This window comes from Miscanthus floridulus, unplaced genomic scaffold (assembly GCF_019320115.1).
Source record: "Miscanthus floridulus cultivar M001 unplaced genomic scaffold, ASM1932011v1 os_2433, whole genome shotgun sequence".
Lineage (NCBI taxonomy): Eukaryota > Viridiplantae > Streptophyta > Magnoliopsida > Poales > Poaceae > Miscanthus > Miscanthus floridulus.
The window spans coordinates 556-22,563 of NW_027098298.1; the positions used below are offsets into that span (position 1 = coordinate 556).

The 22,008-nt window shown below is 50.4% G+C and overlaps 1 protein-coding gene across 1 annotated transcript; it reads right to left on the reverse strand.

The window, feature by feature from the left end:
* Positions 1–8,956: 8,956 nt before the first annotated feature.
* LOC136534962 (probable methionine--tRNA ligase) lies at positions 8,957–20,625 on the reverse strand. Its single transcript, XM_066527311.1, has 11 exons — positions 20,529–20,625; positions 19,828–19,985; positions 19,629–19,743; positions 18,304–18,422; positions 18,130–18,195; positions 17,911–18,039; positions 17,679–17,822; positions 17,474–17,600; positions 9,869–10,098; positions 9,681–9,782; positions 8,957–9,558 (listed from the first exon to the last, which is right to left on the reverse strand). Exons 1-11 carry the CDS (start codon positions 20,623–20,625, stop codon positions 9,328–9,330), a joined length of 1,518 nt encoding a protein of 505 aa, XP_066383408.1. The 3' UTR covers positions 8,957–9,327.
* Between the last annotated feature and the right edge of the window lie 1,383 nt (positions 20,626–22,008).

Here is a 22,008-nt window from a genome sequence, read left to right on the forward strand (position 1 = left end):
TCGAAGGTGAGGACCTTTGAGTGGAAGTTGGCTTGGTTACCAAACATAATGGGTAGGTCTATCTACCCAAGTGGGTATGCTTGCGCTCCTAGGATCACGATGTGGAAGGGAGAGATTGCTTGGTGGAGTTCCGACCGAGGGATGCACATGGCGTCGAGGGTGTCGACGTAGAGGATGTTGAGGCCGCTGCCTCCGTCCATCAGCACCTTGGTGGGGTGCTTCTTATGGACGATGGGGTCAATGATGAGCGAGTAGCGTCCTGGTCTAGCAATATGGGAGGGATGGTCCCTCTGATCGAACATGATCGGAGAGTCTGACCAGCTAAGGAAGGAGGGGATGGTTGTCTCGGCGGCGCATGCCTCTCGGTAGCGTACCTTGTGCTGGCACTTGGAGCAAATGGTGTCGGATCCCCCAAAGATCATGATGCATTCCTTGGGGTCAAGGAAGTTGTCCCCATCCTTGCCCGTCATGCCTCCTTTATTGGTTGCCACCTCTTTGTCGTCTCCTTCTTTTGGCCCACCAGCCTATCGCAGGAAATGTTTGAGGAGCTCACAGTCCTTGTAGAGGTGTTTGATAGGGTAGACGTGGTTGGTGCATGGACTATCCATGAGCTTGTTGAAGTGGTCAGGTAGGCCCTGCTGGGGCTGCTTGCTCATGCGATCAGCTACGGTGACCAACGCGGTGTTGTCTGATTGATATCGATCCTTTTTGTTCTTCTTGCCCCTCTACATGGAGGGGCCCTCATCTTGGTCCTCGCACTTGGCCTTGCCTTTGTCTTGGCCTCTGTTGAAGATCGCTCCGACCACCTCCTCACCGGAGGCGTGGTTTGTGGTGACGTTGAGCAGGTCACGGGTGGTACGGGGCTTTAGGCAGCCAAGCTTATGGATCAGGGACTCGCAGGTCATCCCAGAGAGGAATGCGCTGATGACGTCCATGTCGATGACATTAGGGAGGGAGTTGCATTATTGGGAGAACCTATGGATGTAATCCCGCAGGGAGTCGCTGGACTCCTGCTGGCAACTCTTGAGGTCCTAGGAGTTACCAGGGTGGACATACGTCCCCTAGAAATTTCTAACGAAGACCCTCTTGAGGTCCGCCTAGTTGTGGATGCTGTCATACGGGAGGAATTCAAGCCACGCCCGAACATGTTCCACACACAGATGGGGAGATATTGAATGATGAAAAGGTCATCATCCACCCCTCTAGCTCGGTAGGTGAGCCAGAAATCTTCAAGCCAAATACTGGGTTTGTCTCCCCGGTGTACTTGGTGATGTTGGTGGGTGGTTGGAAGTGCTATGGGAACGATGCTTTCTAGATACGACAGCCAAAGGCCCATAGTCCCAGGCCATTCGGGCTGGGACTTCGGTCGTTTGGCCAACGACCATGCCTAGGGCGCATTTCACCGCTCCACTCGATGGTTCAGCCAAGGCCCATGTCGCCTACACTCGCCGCCGCCCGATGGACGTCATCATCATGTCAGGGGCGATGTCGGTTGCTGATGATGCTATGAGCGTCTTGGTGCGGGCCAAGCCATTCGCGTATCGATGGTCGGTGCGGAGCAAGCGCCAGGTCAGACCATGACGCAGCTATGGCCTCTTGAGCCATGCTTGGCGGCTGTAGTGGTGAACGGATGGAGCGATCTGTCTAGTGCGTCCCTGCTTCCCTGGTGGGGAGAGGGGGTGTGAGTCAGAGTCATGATGCGGAGCTCTCCTTCTGTTGAACGGCGGTGGCTTCCACCAGCGCCTGGAGGTTCCGGTGGACCGCCTACTCCTAGGGGTCGATGGGCTCGGGAACACTGCACAAAAGCATTATCACAGCGGCGATGTTCTGGCTAGCCCGAGCAAACTATGGGGATCATTCCCCTCATCCATGATGTCATGCTAGACCTGGCGGGCGCGACCCTAGGCGTTGCTCATCGGGTAATGTGCACGGGGCGCATCGTGATGCACTGAACACGTGGGCGCAGGTGGCGGCTGGTTCTGCCACCTTTGTCATAGCTCCTCGCAGTGCCCTTGTGCAAGCACAAGGGCCCCCGCATGAGGGTCCAGAGGGGTGTGAGTCTATAAGGACTCCGCTACCACTGGCGGCTGTCCCGGAGTGTCCGCCATAGCACACTCCTAGGATGGACAGTGGCTAGGTGTCACGTCACCGATGTTGGAGCCATCGCTCTCAATCTCGTCATCCAGGAGTTTGTAGAAACAGGTGGGAGCATAGCTCGCCATCCCCACGAATTCAGATGTGATAGGAGGCGGCGTCAGCATTTTTTGGAACCCCTAGGCGCACGTGTCCGCGAGGGGCGTGAGGCCATAGGAGAACCGGTCGTATGATGGTTGTGGTACGGACAACGTGGTCCCTCTGAATAATTGATGGAAGACAGTAAATAGCGAGTAAATAACAGCATGTACATTACTCACAGAGGGGTTTGAGCAGAGAGTTTGCTCGGAATGAAGCACAGGTGCCTCATCGTTGAAGTCGTCGTGTGTCCTAGAGCCAATGGAGGGCGCCGGAACAAGCACCTCCTCGTGGAGGTGTAGTACGCAGAGCCGGTCGGCGATGAATTCCAGGCTTTCGAAGAGGAAGGACCAAGATGGCTCGAAGACGGGTGAAACCCACATCCCAATAGGTGGGAGAACGGGAAACTCCAGTGAGCCAAAGTGAGTCGTATCACTTGAGCCCGCCATGGCGAAGGTGGCGGAAAACTGGGTCATCCGATGACCAAAAGTATCAACGTACAGCTTCTTCCCCACGGACAGCGCCAACTGTCGGTGCAGAAAGTGATCAACACATAAATATTTATAGTTTTGCCGTATGTTGTGATCGGAGGTGGCCTAGCACTCAATGACATAGGGTTTATACTGGTTCAGGCAACGTGTCCTACGTCCAGTTTGAGTCGGTCGGTGACTTTATTCCTGAGCCCAGGTGCTCAAAGTTTGCAGTGGGGTTACAAATGAGAAGGAGAAAGATGGGGGGGGTACAAGAGGTCCAATTGGACTCTGGTCTCAAGGGTCGAGAGTGACGGAAGCTCCGCTATGTGCTATGTGTTTGAACATGTGCTCGAGGTTTGAACCTAGTGGTTCTCCTGTTGTGTGTGTTGTTCGAGTTATTATGGACAGATCCCCCTCCTATTGGGAGAGAGCACATCCCCTTTTATAGATGAAGGGGATAGACTTACAGGTGAGAGGGAGAGAGTGTACGTATGCTAAGTCTTGTTGTCCACGCCATCGGGTACAGGATGATTGAGGCGCCCACAACACTGTTAAAGTTAGATGCATATGGGAGGTTGCGTCGTCTTCTTCTGGTATGGCAGACATCGGTGCCTGCCATACTGTTGATGCCCAGAGCTACACAGGGGGTTTTACCATGTTCACCTGGTATGTTAAATGCCGGCGCCCACAACACTATTGATGCCTAGAGGCATGGGGGGAGCCCTACCGCATTTGTCTGGTATGGGAGTTGATGGCGCCCACAATACTATAGAGAAAATGTCGGTGCCTACAACACTGTTTGGGAAGGTCGTAGGGTACTGTCCTGCAGGTGTATAGGGTATGGTCCTTGGTATTGTGGTTGACTTGAGTGCTCTGCTTTACTTTCTTTGTCCATTTCCTAGTCCTTATCGAGCGGGAGTCCCTGGTCGGTTGGTCCCAGTCGGCTCTGATTGCGCCAGTTGGAGAAGAGATGTGAGCAGGGGTTCAGTGTATCCCCGGTCGGAGTCGGAAGTGGTGTTTGGTCAGGCCTTCCGGTCGGAGAGGCCATCCAGAGGCGGGCTGGAGTCGGAAGTGAGCGTTGTTCTTCTTCCAGTCGGAGAGGCAGGCCAGAGTCGGAAGCGGGCACCGTTTCTCCTCGGTCAGGCCTTCTGGTTGGAGATTTGGATCGCCCTTCCGGCCTATCGTTTAGGTATTTGGGCCAGCCCAGGAGTTGCGCGTCGTTCGCACCGTTGTCTGCTGGACTGAGCCTTTGTTGGGAAGCTGGTCCATGAGGGACCCTGGGTTTATGAACCTGACACATGGGCTCCTGTAGAAGGCATCAAAGAAGAGGATCAAAAGATTAACAGACCGATAAACCGAACTCACTGAATATCCTTAGGACAACACCATGCAATGCCTTACCAATCTCTCCCTCTATTGTAAGAAACCCTCAATTGGGCATTTGTAACACGAAGTACATTATACTGCTGGATGTAGGGCTCAGAAGCTCGAACTAGAATAAATCGCTTTGTGTCACTGAGTGTTTTGAGTGTCCGAGCCACCGAAGATCCACACATCAACCTTTTGAACCCACGACACAACCCTCACCTACAAGACCTCAATTCATACAAGTGGTTTCAAGGCATTTGTCATATATGTGGTGTTCACAAGAAATGCAACATTGGGTACCTATAAGTGATACAATACTTGCAAGTAGTGTCAACCTTCCCGAAGCTTTGTTGCAACCCTTTTGTGGTAATTATGTATTGTCTATGGCAATCACTTTTTTGTGGTGCATTGTTGGTACCTTTTGCTAATTAGTTTTCATTGTTTGTAGGTTTAAAATTTCTAGTGGAGTAGATCCATATATATTTGCACCAGGTAAGTGCCCCTGAGTATAATCTATAACTAGATGACATGCTTGATTTATTATCAGGTCAATTGGTCATCACTAGTAGAGAAACGACTTTTGATTCGCACCTTTAGTCTCGGTTGTGTTGGGGTTCGGTATTAATGTGAGCATTAGTCCCGGGTCTAAATTTTACAGGCACGGAAGGCCCTTTTATTCCGGTTGGTAACACCAACCAGGACTAAAAACCACCCTTTAGTCCCGGTTGGTGTTACCAACCCGCACTAAAGGTCCTCAAACCTTTAGTCCTAGTTGGTAACACCAACTGGGACTAAATGGTGACCTTTTTGTCCCGGTTGGTGTCACCAACCTGGACTAAAGGTCTTCCACCCGGGACTAAAGGTCTCCCATGGGTTCATTCAAAAGGAGAGCGCCCAGGACTCTGTCACATGTGGTGTGTAGTTGAGTTGGTAAGGGACCTACGCGCAAGGCAAGAGGTCTTGGGTTCGAATCTCACGCACCATAAGAGAGGTCTCTTAGGATTTAAACTATTTTTTTAGTTCCAAGGATGGGCTTTAGTCCTGGTTTCGGGACCCGGGATTAAAGGTCACGGCCTTTAGTCCCGGATCTATAGACTAAAGCTAGTTCCCAACCGGGATTGAAGCCCACCTATGCACTAGTGCATATAGGGGTACAAAAACAAAGGAGCAAATCTAGAAATGACTCAGAAATGCTCAAGCTAAACTTGATCAGTCCAATGAACCAAAGTAGCTTTATTTGACAATCTTTATGGTCAATAATGACCTTGAGACATATTATGAGAATTTGAAGATAATTCACCTACCTAGAAGTACTGACTTGAATTTTGGATCAATTCCCATGAGAGATGATAGATTCAAAAACAGCTTAGTTAGGTTGGTTCCTTTGCATAAATTTTATTGTCTTATGTATCTATCTGCCTAACTAAAAGTAACATATAGTGCATCTTTGTTGTGGTTGTGAAAAGTTTATAATTCACTAGTTCAGTGTAATGCACTCTTTAATCTTATCATGATTCACTCGGTTTAGTAATTTCTGAACTAGTCATTCCTTATTGCAATTTATAGCATACTATTAGAAATAATAGCAATTGTTTCACTATATTTTTTATGTATCTTTGCTTAACTTTTGCTTTTTTGAATTTGTAGGTAGTTGAGGAATGGATGAAGCAGATTACTTCTATTTGATTGAACTATAGAAATAGTTTCTTTTCATCTCCAATCCATATTTGTGACACTGAATATATTATTCATGCTGGACATGTGGATATCATATTTGTAATATATGTAATGATAGATTTTCAATCCATATCGACATTAAGTTTTGAGGTCATTTGGAAATCAATTGTTATATGCCCATTATGTTATTTGAATCCGACCTTGTGATCCTTTATAATATGATTTGAGCTGCTATTCGAACGAATAAAATTAAATTTAAGAAATTTTCTTTGTTTCAATTTCCATATCGCTTTAGTCTTGTGGGTATTTTTTGTCTGTCCACATCGACACGGAAATGACTTTTCTAATTTTCCCGCCGGTTTTGCATCAATAGGAGGGAACTCTGTTTTCTAGTAGTGAAAAGAGCCCCAAAGAGTTTGTTTTAGCTTGTATATGGGTGTTCATTATTGTGGCTTGCATTTGTATATGATACTAGATTGAGAGCCGTATGTGTCTAAAATGGCTAATTCTGCAGTGCGGTCCATCCCCATCACCAAATGTTGTACAGCAATACACTTCAAGTATGGCCGCTGGTGAGACCTTATTAAGGCCTTGTTTAGTTCGTGAAATTTGGATTTTGGGGCTACTGTAGCACCTTCGTTTTTATTTGGCAAATAGTGTCCAAACATTGACTAATTAGGCTTAAAACGTTCGTCTCGCAATTTCCCACCAAACTGTGCAATTAGTTTTTCTTTTCGTCTACATTTAATGCTCCATGCACGAGCCGCAAACATTCGATGTGACAGGTACTGTAGCAACTTTTTGGATTTTGGGGTCCAACTAAACAAGGGCTAAGCAAAGGGACTATGACTATGCTTGCTATCTAGGTGGTGGCCTAGCTACGACTATGCTCTTTCTAGGTGGTGGCCTCATGCATATGCTCACAGCTCGCTCTCATAAGACTGAGTAGTGGTTTATACAGAATGCACTGATTTACTAGGTAGAAATAAAACCGGGATCAGAACTTGAACTAATTAACTTGGCCATTGCAGCAAGTTTTGCCCACGGATATATGTTCATGCCCTGTATAAATTTCGTGTGACTGCTATGCCAGTAAAGTTGAACCCTTGTAATTAGCTAGTCATCTAAAATTTAGTAAAACTTGATGAGACGATGTATATATTGTCTGCCTGTCTGAGGCTATATATGTTGCATAAACTTATAATGCATGTATATGAGGATGTCCCATATACATGCATCGTTGCAGGCGTGCAGAGACCCACACCAGCTAGGGCTTGATTGCTACCTATCCGGCAATCCGATCGACGAAGGGATTATACTGAAGCCATACGTTATCCCGACAGGACTATTAAAATCTCCTGCCAGAGGAAAACGACGAGTTAGCCTCTCCCTATATAGTATATACTAATCTAAAGGTATCATCAGAATATAATGAATTTTTAATATACTTCATAGTTCATATCATGTGTATGATTTCGTCAGGGTAAACCATTTGTTGTTATTTCGGGATGGTCCATTTCAAGTCCGACGGCGTCGTCCTTTCAATTAAAACACACCATGCAACAAACTAATAATCTCGCGCAAAATGCCACCTGCAAAGCAATATATCTTTCCGTTTTCTAATATACTTGTGTTGCTACTCGCAAATTTGTTATAAAGAAATGTTATGTTTGCTTTGGTACCGCATACGCGCGTACTATTCTGGTTCCGTCCGGTCATCTCCCTGCTATCAAAGAAAACTCGTACGTGGCCCGTGTGCACTAGTACGTGCCGGACTGCAGGCCTTCTCAAAGTAGGTAATCGTGTTTTCTGAATTCAGTCATAAATATCAAATGCACAGTAGGAGTACATCGCATGCATACATCGTCTTTAATTCATGGAGAAAAAGGTGGTGAGGAGACAGAAGAGTACTTGGCTTGTTGCCGCGGTCTCGCGGTCGCGGGGAAGCATTTCTCTCTTTTCTTGGCTTTTTAGATCGAGGTTAGGAATTAGTATTTGGCATCATAGTATTTTTGTTTGTATTTGACAATTATTATCCAATCATGATCTAATTAGGCTCAAAAGATTTGTCTCGTAATTTACAATTAAATTGTATAATTAGTTATTTTTTTATCTATATTTAATACTCTATGTGTCTAAAGATTTAATATGATAGAGAGAGTAAAAAAACTTGCAATCTAAACGAGGCTTCTTTGCGTTGCGTGGGCGGGGGAAGTACTTGGCTGGATGCAGTCGCTGACTCGCTGTTGCATCAGTGGTCTCACCACAGACACAGGCGGACAGGCCCAGTCCTAGATCCCCGAGCAACAGCTACCAGGTCTCGTGGAGTGGGGATGTGTGTGACTGGCGCCTGGCACTGCCAGTCTGCCACAATAGCAGCCAGCAGCGTTCCAGCCTGTGTTCGCTTGGTGCAGGTGCAGGTGCAGCTGCAGCATAAGTATGGTGTGCGCCACAGCGCCAGCCCCAGGCGCAGGTGCAACCGAGCCGGTGAGGACAAGGGGGTTTATTTGGTTGTTTATGTCATATCGAATGTTTAGATACTAATAAGTAGTTTTGAATATAGATTAATTATAAAACCAATTACATAGATGAAGGCTAATTTGCGAGACGAATTTTTTAAGCCTAACTAATCCATCATTAGCACATGTTTACTGTAGCACCATGTTATCAAATCATGAACTAATTGGGTTTAAAAGATTCGTCTCATAAATTAGTTACAAGTTATACAATTAGTTTCATAATTAATCTATATTTAATACTCTATACATGTGTCCAAATATTCACTACAGCAAGCACTGAGGAGGCCGTCGCAGTCGAGAACAAAGATAGCAAGGGGGCAAAAATAATAATAAAGCGTGAGGGGCCATGACCATGAGGGACCCGCGACCCCATACGTGAACAGTATACTACAGCACTAGATGCCCCGCGCTTTCGGCTCCATCGGGCGCGCAACAAATGACATTTGTACGCCATGCAACTACCCGGCAATCATGGTCGTTCGTGAATCCGTGACGGCACTGGCAACTGGGCCCTGCGCAGCACAGCGGCACTGCCCATTGGCCATTGCCCAAGCTCTGATTACAGCTCCTCGCAGCATTCAAGCTGACACCACTTCTTTGTTCGCTGGGCTGGGCTGGCCAGCCCCCCCACAAAAAACACTGTTCATCTGAACCAGCCTCTCGTATAAACGAACCAGCAACGATACGAACCAACCAACCAAACAGACAGGCTGTCCTATATAAAGTGATGTTTTCATACACAGCATTTATTTCATATGGAACTAAAAAGAAGAGCAGGCAAAGAATCAGTTAAGGAAATACAAATAGAGCAAGAAGCATGGAGCCTCGGAGTGAGACGATAGGGGGCAAGTAACTAATAAAAGGAGGATGCACAAAGGGCACTCTCGGCATTTTTTCTAAATCAAAGTTGCTTTGCAGTATTTGAACTGGTCTTACTCAAAATAAAAAAAATCAAATCGAAATACCAAAAATTTTTAAAATGAAAATCAGGAACAATCGCTTTCAGTGAAACCAGACCCACAGATTGGGTCAGCTGGCTGCAGTTCGGTGATGTGTGCCTAGCGAATCTCTCCGTTTGCTATTGTCTTGACCTTGCAGACTCCAGCCGAGGTAGTGAAGGGCACATCTTTGTAGCACGCCACGAGCTCACCGTTGCTGTGCAGCTCGGCGGCCAGCTTCTCCCACGTCTTGCTCTTGCCACTGATGGAAGCCTCGGGCTCCCCCGAGTACCCAGCAAAGGTAACACGCTCCCCCACGGCAGCAGATTCGGGTGGCTCCACCAACTCAACCTTTACAGAGAGAGCGAGCATAAACCGAAATCAAAATACATTGATGATTTCCAGTTGAGGGCTTAAATAAAATGCTTACGTGTAAAGTTTATTGGATATGAAGGTTAATATAGATGTCTCACCTTCGTGTGGTCCTCATTCGATGCAGCCAAAACCATCGCATGTGATTTTATACCACGCATTGCCACTGGTTTCAGATTGCAGAGTACGCAAACTTTCCGGTTCTGCTAATCCATAACAGATGCTAAGTGATACAAGGCATCAAAAGACAGTATCTAGAAAGTTCAAAATGATGCTTAGAATGGGCAACCTGCATTTCTTCAAGAGGTATGAATTTGACAAGGCCGCTGACCACCGTTCTTGGTGCGTCCTCTCCAACATCAATCTCCTCCACGTAAAGGGAATCAGCATCTGGATGCTTCTCTGCTTTTCTGATAAGCCCCACTCTAATATCCAATTTTGCAACCGTAATGTCAGCCTCAGCTGTCTTCGATTTTGAGCCACCAGATTGTTTCTTTGGTTCCTTTTTTGTTCCTCCATCTGAAAGACACGAGAGGAAAACTAAACAATGACTCTTTGAAATTTGAAAATAGCTTTGCAGAATATAATCCAAATAGGAGTCAAATCACTTCAAACAGAAAAAGGTTGCAATCTGCCATGAAAACATGTGTTAAGTAATCTGCTGCTTCCCTGTATGCGCGGCAGGGGCAGGCGTCGAAAGGGCTCCCCTGCCACGGCACTGTAGCCGCGGCAGAGACAGGCGCCGAAAGGCTCCCCTGTCGCATTGTAGCCACAGCAGGACAGGCGCCAAAGTCAGCCCTACTATCACATCTAGTCATTGTAGCAACATGACAGCATGACATATCTGTGTATTAGGATTAGATGAGTAGAGTTGTATATATAGTTTCTCATTGTAACTCAGTAATGAGAGCGAGTTCAGTTTTGCCATCTCCCCTACAGAGCTCCAGCCAACACTGATGCTTGTACTGTGTGTGTGCGCTCTGTTCTCCATCCCTTCTTCTACCTCTAGCCATAGTGTGTGGTCGGCAACACTGGTGAGCGGTCGGCTCACCCGTGTGAAACATCCAGGGACCAACAAGTGGTATCAAAGCCGTACAATCGCCGTCGCCGGACTAACCACTAACGATGACGGACGGTTTGGAGATGGACGACAGCAGCGGCGCTGCTGTGGCTACCCAGACACGACAGGAGGTCGTCGCGCGCATGGTACGGGAGGTCAGCGGCACCAGTTGGCCGACACTGACTCGCACCAACTATGGCGAGTGGGTGGTGACCATGAAGGTCAAACTCAGAGCCCGACGGCTCTGGAATGCTATTGACAAGGGCACCGACAACGAAGAAGACGACATGTCAGCGTTGGAGGCTATCCTCGCTGCTGTGACAGTGGAGTACAGGGAGCCGTTGGGGGCGAAGAACTCCGCTAAGGAGGCATGGGAGGCCATTGCAACGATGCGCGTCGGATCCGACCGCGCAAAGAAGGCGACGGCCCAGCTGCTGAAGCAGGAGTACGCCACCCTCAAGTTCAAGAATGGTGAATCGGTGGACTTCTCCCTCCGCCTGCAGTCGCTCATCAGCAAGCTGAGGAGCCATGGCGTCACCATCGACGAAGAAGAGGCGGTCTCCAAGTACCTCCACTCTGTGCCGGTGAAGTACATTCAGATCGCTCTCTCCATAGAGACGATGTTGGACTTGTCCACCCTCACCATTGAGGATGTGACAGACCGTCTACGGACGGTGGACGAGCGCATGGAGCAGGCCACAGCAACGAGGGACAGCGACAAGCTGCTGCTGACAGAGGAGTGGGCTGCCCGGAGGAACTCCGGGAAAGCCTTCTCTAGTCGCGGTGTCGATGGCAAGCGCCGCGGCAAGACTTTTTCGGACAAGAAGAAGAAGGTCGACCCCAATATCTGCCGGCGCTGCGGAAAGACGGGCCATTGGGCAAAGGGATGCCCAAATCGCAAGTAGGAGAAGAAGGCTGAGGCTCATCTGGCACAGACCGATGATGATGATGAGGCCACTCTTCTGATGACGACGTTCTGTGCACTGCATGACGTTGAGGCCAAGGAGAAGGGATAGGTAATGGCGGTGAAAGAGCCTGTGAAGGCTCCGAAGGCTATAGAAGCAACGGTGGTACCTGAACTCTGGCGCCAGCAACCACATGACGGGCTCCAAGGCAGCCTTCTCCGAACTCGACGGTGACATGACCGGCACGGTGAAGTTCGGTGACGGCTCAAGGGTGGCGATCCGAGGGCGCGGCCCATCATCTTCAGTTACCAGAAGGGTGAGCATCGCGCGCTAACGGATGTGTACTACATCCCGCAGTTGCGTTCAAGCATCATCAGCATCGGGCAACTGGACGAGCGCGGATGCAGGTACTGATCGAGAGCGGGATCCTGAGGATTCAGGATCGGGAGCGGCATCTTCTCACAAAGGTAAAACGCTCACGTAATCGATTGTACCTGCTCGACTTGAAGGTGGAGCAGCCGGTGTGCCTGGCAGCACAACACACCAAGGAGTCATGGCTGTGGCATGCCCGGTTCGGCCATCTCAGCTTTGAGGCGCTCGGTCGGCTAGAGAAGATAGTCCGAGGACTGCCCCACATCAAGCACGCAGGCGAGCTATGTGACAGCTGCCTGGCCGAGAAGCAGAGGAGGTTGTCGTTCCCAAAGGCGGCCAAGTATCGCGCGGCGGATACTCTCGAGCTCGTCCACGGCGATCTCTACGGGCCAATCACGCCAGACACAAACGGTGGTCAGCGGTATTTTCTCCTGCTCGTGGATGATTGCAGTCGTTATATGTGGCTGCAACTCCTGACGAGCAAGGACGAGGCGGCGGAGGCGATCAAGAAGTTCAAGGCGCGCACGGAGGCAGAGAGCGGCAAGAAGCTGCGCGTGCTGCGGACTGATCGCGGTGGCGAATTCACTTCGGTGGAGTTCGTTGCGTACTGCGCGGATCAGGGTGTGGTGCGACACCACACCGCACCGTACTCGCCACAGCAGAATGACGTGGTGGAGCGACGAAACCAGACGGTGATCAGCATGGCTCGATCCATGATGAAAGCCAAGAGCATGCCGGCAAGATTCTGGGGTGAGGCGGTGACCACGGCAGTGTTCATCCTCAACCGCGCGCCCACAAAGGCCCTGAAGGACGTGATGCCGTCCAAAGCTTGGTATGGGCGCAAGCCGAGCGTGTCCTTCCTCCGGACATTCGGCTGCATCGGCCACGTCAGGAAAACGAAGCCGGTCCTCACAAGTTGGAGGACAGGAGCACACCGATGGTGCTCCTAGGCTACGCAGAAGGTGCCAAGGCGTACCGACTCTACAACCCACGCGGAGGCAAGGTGATTGTCTAGCGCGACGTCGTGTTCGACGAGAAGGCGGCCTGGGACTGGAACAGTCCGGGCACGAGGGAACCTGGCGGCTTCACCAGCACCTTCGTCGTCGAGCACTTGGTCATCCATGATGGTGGAGACGCTAGAGAGGTGCCGACCACTCCAGCAACAGAGCCGAGCACTCCTGGGGTGGTGCCGAGCACCCCAGGAGTGGCGTCGAGCGGTCCTGCAGTGGCGCCGACCACTCCAGGACGAGTGCCGAACGCTCCCGTAGCGAAGCCGAGAGGTCTTGCAGTGGTGCCGACCACTCCAAGGCTGGTGCCGAGCACTCCTGCAGTGATACCGACCACTCCAGGAGTAGTGACGAGCGGTCCAGGAATAGTGTCAAGCACTGCAGCCGGGGTATCGGGCACTCTAGGTGCTGTGCTGACCACTCCGGCGGAACAGGGAACTCCATCGACACCGATCGAGTTCGTCTCACCTCCAAGCAACATCACTGAGTTCGTGGATGCCTTCCACGACGGTGAGAAGGTGCGGTTCCGCAGGCTGGACGACATCGGCGGCTGCACAGGGTCCTCAGGCCTGGTGGGTCGGCTGCTCAATGACCTAGAGCTGCTTCTCGTCAGTGCAAAGGAACCACCCACGAGGAAAACGAGACTTGGGAGCTCGTCGATCCACCTCCAGGATGTCATACAATCGGCCTGAAGTGGGTGTACAAGGTCAAGCGGGACGAGCGCGGCGCCATTGTCAAGCACAAGGAGCGCCTCGTCGCCCGAGGCTGTGTCCAGCGCGAGGGCATCGACTTCGAGGAAGTCTTTGCGCCGATAGCGCGCATGGAGTCTGTCAGACTGCTGTTGGCTTTGGCAGCAGCGAAGGACTGGCGCGTCCATCACCTGGACATAAAATTGGCCTTCCTCAACGGCGAGCTGGCGGAGACAGTATTCGTTAGGCAACCTCCGGGTTTCGCCATCAAGGGAGCGGAGCACAGGGTGCTCCGACTGCGCAAGGCGCTCTACGGGTTGCGGCAGGCCCCACGAACGTGGAACGCCAAGCTTGACGCCACGCTAGGCGAGCTTGGGTTCACGCGATGCGCAACCGAGCACGCGCTCTACACGCGGTGACGAGGGAAGGAGGAGCTCGTCGTCGGCGTGTATGTAGACGACTTGATCGTCACCGACGCGCGTGCGGAGGACATAGGCATCTTCAAGCGCGAGATGGTGGCTCGTTTTCGAATGAGCGATCTCGGCACGCTCTCCTACTACCTCAGCATCAAGGTGAGACAGGGGAAGGAGGCACTCACGCTCGGTCAGAGCGCGTACGCCTCGAAGCTGTTGGAGCGGAGCGGCATGGCTGAGTGCAAGCCGTGTGTGACTCTGATGGAGGAGCGGCTGAAGCTGACGAAGGCCAGTGCCGCAGCGAAGGTAGATGCAACACTCTACCGGAGCATCGTCGGCAGTCTGCGCTACCTAGTCCACACGAGGCCGGATATTGCGTTCGCCGTGGGCTACGTCAACCGCTTCATGGAGGATCCCCGAGAGGATCACTGGACTGTGGTAAAGCAGCTGCTGCGCTACGTCAAGAGTACGGTGGATCAGGTGATCGTCTTCCCCAAGACCGGCAGAAGTAGGCTACAGCTCACTGTGTTCAGCGATGCAGACATGGCAAGGGACTCGACGGATGGCGGAACACCTCTGGCGTGCTCGTCTTCCTTGGGTTGGCTCCAATCTCATGGTTGCGATTGAAACAGAAGGTGATGGCGCTGTCCACGTGAGAGGCATAGTACGTAGCGGCGGCCACAGCAGCGTGCCAAGCTGTGTGGCTGCGCCGGCTGCTGGGCGAGCTGACCGGTGTGGAAGCTCACCCACCAGCACTGATGGTGGACAACCAGCCCACCATCGCCCTCGCGAAGAATCCGGTTCTCTACGACCGGAGCAAGCACATCGACGTCAAGTTCCACTTTCTCAGGGACTGTGTCGATGGAGGGCAGATCGTCATCGAGTTCGTCGAAATTGGTCGACAACTCGCGGACGTTCTCACCAAGCCGCTCGGCCGCCTTCGTTTCATGGAGCTGAAGAAGATGATCGGCATGGCGAAGGTTCTAGGGTTAGCAGTAGGATTAGGAGAAGAATTGTTAAGTAATCTGCTGCTTCCCTGTATGCGCGGCAGGGGCAAGCGCCGAAAGGCTCCCCTGCCGCACTATAGCCACAGCAGGGGCAAGCGCCAAAGTCAGCCCTGCTGTCACATCTAGTCACTGTAGCAACATGACAGCCTGACATGTCTATGTATTAGGATTAGATGGGTAGAGTTGTATATATAGTTTTCCACTGCAACTCAGCAAAAAGAGCGAGTTCAATTTTGCCATCTCTGCAGAGCTCCGACCAATGCTGGTGCTTGTGCTGTGTGTGTGCGCTCTGTTCTCGCTCTCTTCTTCTACCTCTAGCCATAGTGTGTGGTCGACAACACTGGTGAGCGGTCGGCTCACCCGTGTGGAAGATCCAGGGGCCAACAACATGCACTCCAATCGTAGTAGTTTAAGGAAATATGAGTACATGATACACCAATGAATAGCATGGCAAAAAGGATTTTTCTGTTTGTCCCCATATGTGCAACATAGAGAAGTATAAGGTGGCAAAGAAGACTGCAAAGCGAGCTGTAAGTGTGGCAAAGGGTAGAGCGTACGAGGATCTTTACCAACATTTGAGTACGAAGGAAGGAGAGAATGACATTTATAGGATGGCTAGGGTTCGTGAGAGAAAGACACGGGACTTCAACCAAGTTAAGTGCATTAAGGATGAAAGGGAGCATCTCTTGGTAAAGGAGGATGAGATCCGACATCGATGGCAAGAGTATTTTGACAAATTGTTCAATGGTGAGAATATGGACACAACCTTTTAGTTGGATGACTCTTTTGATGACACCAATAGGCGCTTTGTGCGGAGAATCCAAGAATCTGAGGTCAGAGAGGCGTTGAAAAGGATGAAAGGAGGTAAGGCGATGGGACCGGATGGTATCCCAATCGAGGTGTGGAGATGCCTCGGGGACATAGCTGTAGTATGGTTAACCAAGCTGTTCAACTATATTTTTTGATCGAACAAGATGCCTGATGAGTGGAGAAGTATATTGGTACCGATCTACAAGAATAAAGGGGATATTCAAAGTTGTACAAATTACCGAGGAATTAAGTTGATGAGCCATACTATGAAGCTATGGGAGAGTTATCGAGCATCGCTTGAGAGCAATAACGCGGGTCTCTATGAACCAATTTGGTTTCATGCCCGGAAGGTCAACCATGGAAGCCATTTTCTTAATAAGACAAGTTATGGAGCGGTATAGGGAGAAGAAGAAGGACCTACATATGGTTTTTATTGACTTGGAGAAGGCTTATGATAAAATACCAAAGAATGTTATGTGGTGGGCGTTGGACAAACATAAAGTCCCAACGAAGTACGTCGGGCTCATCAAGGACATGTACAGCAATGTTGTGACTAGAGTTCGAACAAGTGATGGAGACACGGATGACTTTCCGATTAAGATAGGACTACATCAAGGGTCAGCTTTGAGCCCTTATTTGTTTGCTTTAGTGATGGATGAGGTCACAAGGGACATACAAGGGGACATCTCTTGGTGTATGCTTTTCGCGGACGATGTAGTGCTAGTTGATGAAAGCCGGATAGGAGTGAATCAGAAACTGGAGTTATGGCGGGAGACTTTGGAGTCCAAAGGTTTTAGACTTAGTAGAACTAAAACTGAGTATATGAGATGTGACTTCGGCACTACTACTCGGGAGGAGGAAGATGTTAGTTTGGAAGGTCAAGTAGTGCCTAGGAAGGATACCTTTCGATATTTAGGATCAATGCTACAGAGGGACGGGGATATTGATGAAGATGTTAGCCATAGAATCAAAGCAGGGTGCATGAAGTGACGGCAAGCGTCTGGTGTCCTATGTGACAAAAGGGTACCACAGAAGCTAAAAGGTAAGTTTTATAGGACGGCGATTAGACCTGCTATATTGTATGGTGCAGAATGTTGGCCTACGAAAAGACGACATATTCAACAGCTAAGTGTCGCGGAAATGCGTATGTTGCGTTGGATTTGCGGTTATACAAGAAGGGATCGAGTTCGGAACGATGATATACGTGAGAGATTAGGGGTAGCGCCAATTGAAGAAAAGCTTGTCCAACACCGATTGAGATGGTTTGGACATGTGCAACGGAGACCTCCAGATGCACCGGTGCGTAGTGGAATCCTAAGTCAGGATAGTAACGTGAAGAGAGGCAGAGGAAGACCGAAGTTGACTTGGGTAGAGGTAATAAAAGAAGACTTGAAAGGATAGAATATACCCAAAGACTTAGCCTTAGATAGGAGTGCTTGGAAGACAGCTATTCACGTGCCTGAACCTTGATTGCTTCTGTTGGGTTTCAACTCTAGCCTACCCCAACTTGTTTGGGACTTAAAGGCTTTGTTGTTGTTGTTGTTGTGTCCCCATATGTGCAACGAAAAAGAGCAGTTTCTCCATATGACCCTAGCCAGCATAAGAATAAATACGAATGTCGAGATTAATACCAGATAATTTTGTGCCCTTGAGCTTGTTAGCAACTTTGTTGGCTTCAGCATCAGCTGCTGCTTTTGAGCTTCTCTCAGCTTGACTCCCTGCATAATTTTCTCTGTGGAGAGCTACATCTTCATCTTTCTGCATCCAAATATCAAGTTAAGATATGTAAAATTATAGCCAAGTGATGAAAATATTTCTGAAAAAGCAAAGACGCACCAATTCCTTGAACAGAGGTGCGGGCTTCCCTATTTTGTGACCTGCTGGTACAAAATCCCAAGGAGTTTTTGCCTCTGCAATTTCTCCCTTTTCTTCACTTAATGACAGATTTTCTTCTGGAGATAAATTTAATTGACGCAACACCTTTGCAAAAGGATCGCATCATGAGATTCAAGTGAAAAACATTAGTCCAATTAAGTCAGACAAGATACAGTGATCACTAGGATCATACTTCTTCAGAAAAGGAAGGCATGAAAGGCTCCAGAAGACAGGCAAGCAGGTAGACAAGACCAACTGAAGTTTTCATCACGATCGCACATGATGCAGGATCTTCCTTGTAAAGTTTCCAAAACTGGCTCTCCTACATTGATTAAGCAACAAGATATAACTAAAAGTCGGTATAGTCTACAGGGGAAAAACTAAACAAAAACAAAGGCAGAACGAGATTTACTTGCAGATACGCATTTCCATCACTAGAAATGCCCATTGCACTCTTCAGTCCTTGTTTCAGTTTAACCTGTCATGAAGGGACACAATTTTATAAAACCTAGCAGTTTGCACGACTATAGATGGGGCTAAACATGCAGTGCTGGAACTGTTCTGTCAATAGTTCAAAATAAGCTACCTTTTCCATTGCATCGAGATATTGCTCAACCCATTTACTGGTTTTTTCTGCAAGTGTCTTTGTCAATGTGTGTGTGCCCGCATTAGGAGCATCAGGTACAACAGAACCATATCCAGCTCCTACAGAAACAGAAATGTCAAATCTTCTATAACTAAATAGGAGATCCCCATTAGCTTATTTTCCTGGCTTCTCCTTAAGCCACGTCATCCAACCCGGGTCCCACGTTCACAGGTCGCTCCGCATGCTCTTCCATTCATGTTTACAACTCAGGCGTCGCTGGCTCTACATCTTCAAACTTGGTATGGGAAAGGAATACAGTAGTCGTTTCTGTCCGTTAGTCTACCTGTCTGCTCCACTTCCCCCATCGTCCCTCCCAGCACTCATATATTTTGCTGCCTCCTGTGCTTCGCCTCCACTTCCCAACAAGTCTGCAATGGGAGAAGCATATCAGAGGGAACAAACGCCTGCACACCCAGGGGCACCGTCGACGACACGGCCCGTGAGCACCACATGTGGGGGGGGCATTCTGGCAAGCACCACCATCATCGCCTACTGCAAAGGAGAAGCTTCAGCAAGGGGGCAGCTGTCCCCGCCGATGTCGTCTCCTAGCCTTGACTGGTGGCTCCGTGGCAGGCAGGTGGAGCTCATCACTAGCGCCGCTGCCGCATACTGCGACGGTGAGTTCAGCGGCTCGCGATTCCTACCACCATGGCGTGAGACCACGCTCTCCTCGAGAAGCAGGCGACCGGCACGGCCTATTGTTACAAGGAGCACTACTCGCCACCTCGTGATGGGTTGCTCTCTACGAACACCGCAGCGCCGTGCCCGCCATGTCGTTGGCAGGATACTTGAACCGTCTGCGGTTGTCTTTCTGACTGCTATTGCACGCCATGTCGTTGCCATATAGAAGTATACAAAGTCCATGTTGGCAGTGGCGGCGGCAACTTGAACGCTGCCGTCAGATATAAGTGGTCCGGTGCACAACATGGATTACATGGAGGTGGAAGCACGTGGCAGCTTAGCGAGCTGGAGACCACAAAGGGAAGAGGAGGGATTCGGTCATGGGAGGAACGAGAGAGATCGTGATCAGGCTGGCATATTGTGGATATAGTAGGACAGTTCAATCATTCCTCTTTCTTTTTTCTATTTGTTTTTTTTTTAACTTTAAAAGTTAAAAGATGTTTTTAATCAGTACAACGCTACAAAATCCCCGCAGCAACACGCGGGGTATCATCTAGTAAGAACAATGATGAATCATGGATGATTAATCTATCAATAGATAATCCTCGTACACATAAAAATGTATGATTCAGACTGTGACTAACCAGCTGGTTTTGCAACAAAACTTAGCACACGATTAATGAAGTTCCCCAAGTTGTTCAGCAACTCGCTGTTCAATTTTGCTTGCAAATCAGCCCAAGTAAAGAGTGTATCTGATGCCTGAGTAAATCAGATCAAACATGTTACTGTCAAAAAGCTGTGTGTACTATCATAAACTTGAACATCACAACCTTCTATACTGACCTCAGGGCGATTCATAAGCAAGTAGTATCGCCATACTTCAGGAGGAATATTTGTATCCTTTGCATCATTACCAAAGACTCCAATACCTTTACTCTTGGAAAATTTTCCTACAGATACAATAATTTCCATGCAAGACGTGTATGCATATACATCAGAATCTTTTTTTACGAAGCACAAACAAAATTGAAAAGCACATTGGACAGTAGTGAATCAGCCATGCTCCTATACGATATTGATCAGAAATAATGGCTAAATAGACATTGTATAGTGCGTACCACTACCATATATGCATTTAACAAAACTCGACGACAGGAGTAGCGGGGGGGGGGGCATTGTGTTAGAATGTAATTATAACAGCCCATATTGGGCGTATGGCCCATTGGCCTGTGTACATTGTAACCCTAGCCTATTAGGCTATATAATGAAGGCCACCCCCCTGATTAGGGTGTGCGGTGTTATTCTACATGGTATCACGAGTTCTGGGGGCCTGATCCCGGGCTTTCCCCTTTCCTTTTCCGCTGCCCGTGTGCCCTTCCTCGAGGGCACGCGCCACCGCACCACAGGGCTGCCGCCGCCTCTGCCCCGCGCGCCCCTCCAGCCGCTGCCGCGCTAGTCCGCTCCAGCCGCTGCCGCCTCCGCGCGCGATTCATCGCGTCGCTCAGGCCGCGCCGCTCGCTGCTGCCTTCAGCCGCGCGCCGCACCTGCAGGCCGCCGCCTCTGCCGCCCGACGCGAGTCGCGCCGCAGCCCACCCGCGCCCCTGCTTCTAGCGAACAGGCCGCGCGCGTCGACTTCGTCATGACGTCCTCGACGACTTCCTCTGCTACCTCCGGTGTTCTCGGCTCCGGAACCTCCAGCGCCATGGGGGACGGCATCGCCCCTGCCTTCTACGCCGCCTATGCCGCCGTCAACGTCAAGCAGCACGTCCCGATCGCCCTCAGCCTCGAGCGCCCCAATTACTCCAAGTGGAAGGCGTTCTTCACCGCCCTCTGCGCCAAGTACGGGCTGCTCGGCCACATCGATGGCACGGAGGCTGCGCACCCGGCTGACCCCACGTGGTCTCAGCCCGACGCTTGCATCCGTGGCTGGATGTATGGCTCCTGCGACGACACCGTCCTCGACCTCGCCATGGATCCTGATCAAGACGCGCGTGCCCTGTACGTCTCCATCGAGGCCCTGTTCCAGGCGAACAAGGAGCCTCGCGCTGTCGTCCTCGGGCAGGAGTTCCACAGCATGCTACAGGGTGATCTCTCGGTCGATGCCTACGCCCAGCAGATGAAGCATACTGCTGACGCCCTGCGGGAGGTTGGTCACACCATCTCTCCCGCGCAGCTTGTGCTCAACCTCCTGCGCGGCATCAATCCTCGCTTCGCCACCACCGCCGACATCATCGCCAACACGTCGCCGCTCCCGGACTTCAAGGCTGCCACCAACATGCTCCGTGTCAAGGAGCTTCGCCTCGGCTCCGAGGGCAAGGAGGCTTCGGCATCAGCACTCGTCGCCTCCTCCACCTCCTCTTGCACTTCGCCATCCTGCCGGCCCACTCCCGCGCCATCCAACCGTGGGGGTGGTGGCAAGGGAAAGGGGGGCAAGGGCAAAGGAGGGCGTGGCGGCAACAGCAACAACGGAGGCGGCGGGCACAACCAGCAGCATGGCGCCCACCAGGACGCTCCAGGCGGACGTCAGGCTCCTCAGCCGGCCGGTCCTTGGGTCTGCTATAACCCTTGGGCCGTCCAGCAGTGGCCTCCTCAGCAGCAGCAGTGGGGCGCGCCATCCGCGCCTCCTCCACCGCCGCCGCCCCCTCCGCAGGCACACACTGCCTTCGCGCCGGCCCAGTACTCCACCGCGTCGCCAGGGTACGGGTACGGCTCCTGGGACACGACCAGCCTGATTGCCGCCCTCAATCAGATGGCGGTTCAGGGGTCTTCCCCCTGGGTCATGGACAACGGAGCGACATCCCACATGTCCTCCAACGACGGTATACTTCTTTCCCGTCTCCCGTCACTATCGTCCTCCATTACGGTTGGTAACGGACAATCTATTCCTGTCTTTAGTCGTGGCACATCTTCCTTACAAATAGCTGATCGTTCCTTTCATCTTGATAATGTTCTTGTCGCTCCGCAACTCACCCGTAACCTGTTATCTGTTCGACAACTTACTCGCGACAATAATTGTTCAATTGA